The sequence below is a fragment of the Chrysochloris asiatica genome, unplaced genomic scaffold (genome assembly GCF_000296735.1).
Source record: "Chrysochloris asiatica unplaced genomic scaffold, ChrAsi1.0 scaffold00048, whole genome shotgun sequence".
Classification (NCBI taxonomy): domain Eukaryota; kingdom Metazoa; phylum Chordata; class Mammalia; order Afrosoricida; family Chrysochloridae; genus Chrysochloris; species Chrysochloris asiatica.
In genome coordinates, this window is record NW_006408566.1 from 17448976 (window position 1) to 17452332 (window position 3357).

Below are 3357 nucleotides of genomic sequence, written 5' to 3' on the forward strand. Positions count from 1 at the left end.
ATATATATAAATCATTGCCGGTGGTATGGCCAGATTCACATCAACAACTATTGGAACAGAGGCTTATGCACAAATAATATGTTGTTGCTGTTAAGTGCTGTTGAGTCAGATACAATGAACAGTGATCTTATGAACAAAAGGTTGAAACACTTCCTGGTTCTATGCCATCCTCAAAATGGCTTTGTAACATAAACATCAAACGATGAATCCAACCAATTTAACTTTTATCATATATTTAGAATTTGATTTTTAGGAAGTCATTTAAACAATGAAATCATTTGAGTAACTTTTTAACTCCCTAATATGTCTTGTCAGATCGTATACACTAAGAATTATATGAGAGGGTTTCAAAAGGTTCATGGAGAAATTCTATTACACTTTCATTCCATTCTTCCACAAACTTATTGAAGTTCCCTCTTATCTATTGAGGTGACTCTCAGTGCTTAATTTTTTGGTTTTTGTTTTTAAGAAGCTTGCTCATGTATAAATGTTGCCATGTGATTGCTTTGATTTGTAAATCTTTAGTCGTTAAGCAAGCATGAACAGAGATTTAAATTTTCGTTACTATTTGCATTTCTCTAAATGATTCTATGGAGGATTTTTTTCTCGTTTCCTATTTGGTGTTAAACCAAATGGAGGACTGTTGACAGGTAAAAATCTGAAGATGATGTAATTGAGAAGAGACAGTTGAACTGGAGTTGGTAGCTTGTCTCAACTTTCTCCCTTATCTAATTGAAAAAGAAAATATAATATATGTGAAAATATTTGTCAGACTTGTTGTTAAGCAATGTGATCAGAGTTAGAGTTTATTTTGACACTGCCCATTGCTTTCAACAAGGGTGTTGGAGTGGATGAATAGATTGCCTTTCTGAGTATGGAGAAGAAGGAAGGGAAAAGATAAAGCCTGAGTAGATAGTAACATGGTCTCACCATGGTAAATGATCCACAAGCAAATAATCAATGTTTGCTTTTACATTCCACAATGCTAAGTTACTGCTGCTCACACTACCTTCCTTTCCTTAGGCCAGTCCAGTTTAAACATAGTCTTCTTCCCTGTAAGTAACAAAGTACAAAACTCTTTTTTTTACAGCAAGGAGAAAGAAAATATGAACAAAACTCACACAGCGCTCCAGAAATCAGTGACTGGCAATGCAAAACAGATGAGCAGAGAGCCCCCAGCTCCTGTTAACCCCCCTGCTCAGCAAACCAAAAGTAACCCAGATGATGTGGAAGACAGCAAGAACCAACCAAAACCCATCTTAACAGGAACACAAAATAGCAGAATTCTGAAAAGCAAAGTGAGTGACAAGAAATGCTGGTGTTTTCTTGGTAATTTGCTAGGATGGAAATATAGACTCACACAAACACAAAATTTTACAAATGGTAATAGATATATTCTACAGGAAACAAATTATAGTGACTTGGTTTTCAATCTGAAAATGAGTTTTGACATCACTTTTGTAGCATATCTTTATTGACTACCAAGTCAGTTGATCAATTCATTCTACTTGTGGCTACTTCACTATAGAAAAAGAACTCAGTTATGCAATGAGGTGTCACTGTACATGCAAATGAGTATAGGGAGTTTGCCTGCTTTAACATTACAGAAAGAGGTCATTCATCTTCAAAATCTAATGCAACCATGTGTAGATACTAGAATTTTGCCCCTAAACTCTATTGATAGAAATACTCATATATGTCATTCATTCTGTTAATAATCAACCAATCCACGATAAACTATTTTATAATGAGGAATCTAAATGCTTAATAATTTTAATTAAAAAGCAAAAAGAGCAACAATTGAAAACTATATCCAAATCAAGACAAAAACTAATGATTCACTAATAGCAAAATATCATTTCTAAAAAATTACTGAAACTTCAATTCAATAGATACTTGGAGTTTTGCAATGTTGCAAAGCCTTAAGTTATGGTCAGATATTTTAGCAGAATACTGAATTACATCCTGTAGTAAACACCAACATAACTATTTTTAGTTTATGATTTTAATGTTGTTTTTGTTAAGTGCCATTGAGTCAGTTCTGACTCGTAGTGATCCTGTATAGGATTTCTGAGGAGTAAATTTAAACCACTGACCTTTCAGTTAGCAGTCCAGTTCTTATCATACAACATAACATCAGAACAGCCATTACTAAATCTCTCAGATACTTGTTAGTGTTTACTTATATGAGAAAATGAAAACCTATAGATTTGTGTTCTCTTGCCCATAAGAACTATGTAAAGGATCAAAAATTTGGAGGTATTAGAAAGGCAGTCATGGATTCAGACTATACTCTGCAAAGTCCAGATATATTCCCAATATATTATTAAAACCACCTATGCAGGGACTTAGGAAACCCTGTACAGGGTCGCTATGGGTCGGAACTGACTCGACGGCACTTAACAACAACAACAACAATGCAGGGACTTGGACCTCTTAACCCCTAGTTGTGGTTTTTGTTTCCCATAATGAATTGTTGATTTTACAGCCTGGCTGTAATAGGAGATAATTATACAGCAGAAGTGAAATAATTTATTATGAACTTTGAAAGACTCAGATATTTTTTCTTAAAGTTGACCCTAACATTAATATAACTTTCTTCACAATGCTCCTCAAAGATAACCTTGGTAATAATATTATAAAGAAAAATTATTGTTGACTAATTGTTTTCAGATAAGTATCATCATTATCTGTTGTTATTCCACATCAGTCAGTTCCGATTCATAGCAACCCCATATAGAGTTCCCAAGGAGCAGCTGGTGGGTTGCAACTGCTGACCTTGTGGTTTCGCAGTCCAGTACTGATCCTAAGTCCTGTAAGGTAGGTGTTATTATTGTATCTATTATCATTATACAAATTATTGCATTTAAATTGGCTCAAAAGAATGGGAACGAGATGCTTACCCAGGTTTTCTTTTTCTTTTCTTCTTTTTATATATCTTATTGATCATTCAAATTATTAAATAAGCTATCTGTTGTTGTTAAATGCCATTGTATTGGTTCAAAATAATATATAACCCTATAGAAATTTTAGAAAATCTAGGAACACAATAAAACACCACTAAACAAAACTGCTGTTAACACAGTGGTTTATTTTCTTCACTTCATGTATGGACACATGAAATGAGAATCACTTCATTTGAGGGTAAGGCAAAACATATTGCTATAAAAATGTCAAACTGTGAAGCTATTGTTTTGCCACATATCCACCATCTAGTTCTATACACTTCATTTTTAATTTTTTGTGTGTGAATTATGTGACAGTTTACATGGGAGAACATTATTAGCTTTACATTCATCCTATCATATATCGTTTCACTGCCATGGTTACAATCCCCTTTATGCATCATCAAACAAC

The 3357-nt window shown here is 33.7% G+C and overlaps 1 protein-coding gene across 1 annotated transcript in view; it reads left to right on the plus strand.

Moving 5' to 3' along the window:
• LOC102840577 (chromosome unknown open reading frame, human C1orf87) overlaps positions 1-3357 on the plus strand; it is a 157106-nt gene that overhangs the window by 28063 nt on the left and 125686 nt on the right. Inside the window, exon 2 of the mRNA XM_006862505.1 lies at positions 1091-1298. Within this exon, the coding sequence (XP_006862567.1) occupies positions 1091-1298 (208 nt within the window). The remainder of the gene's footprint in view (positions 1-1090; positions 1299-3357) is intronic.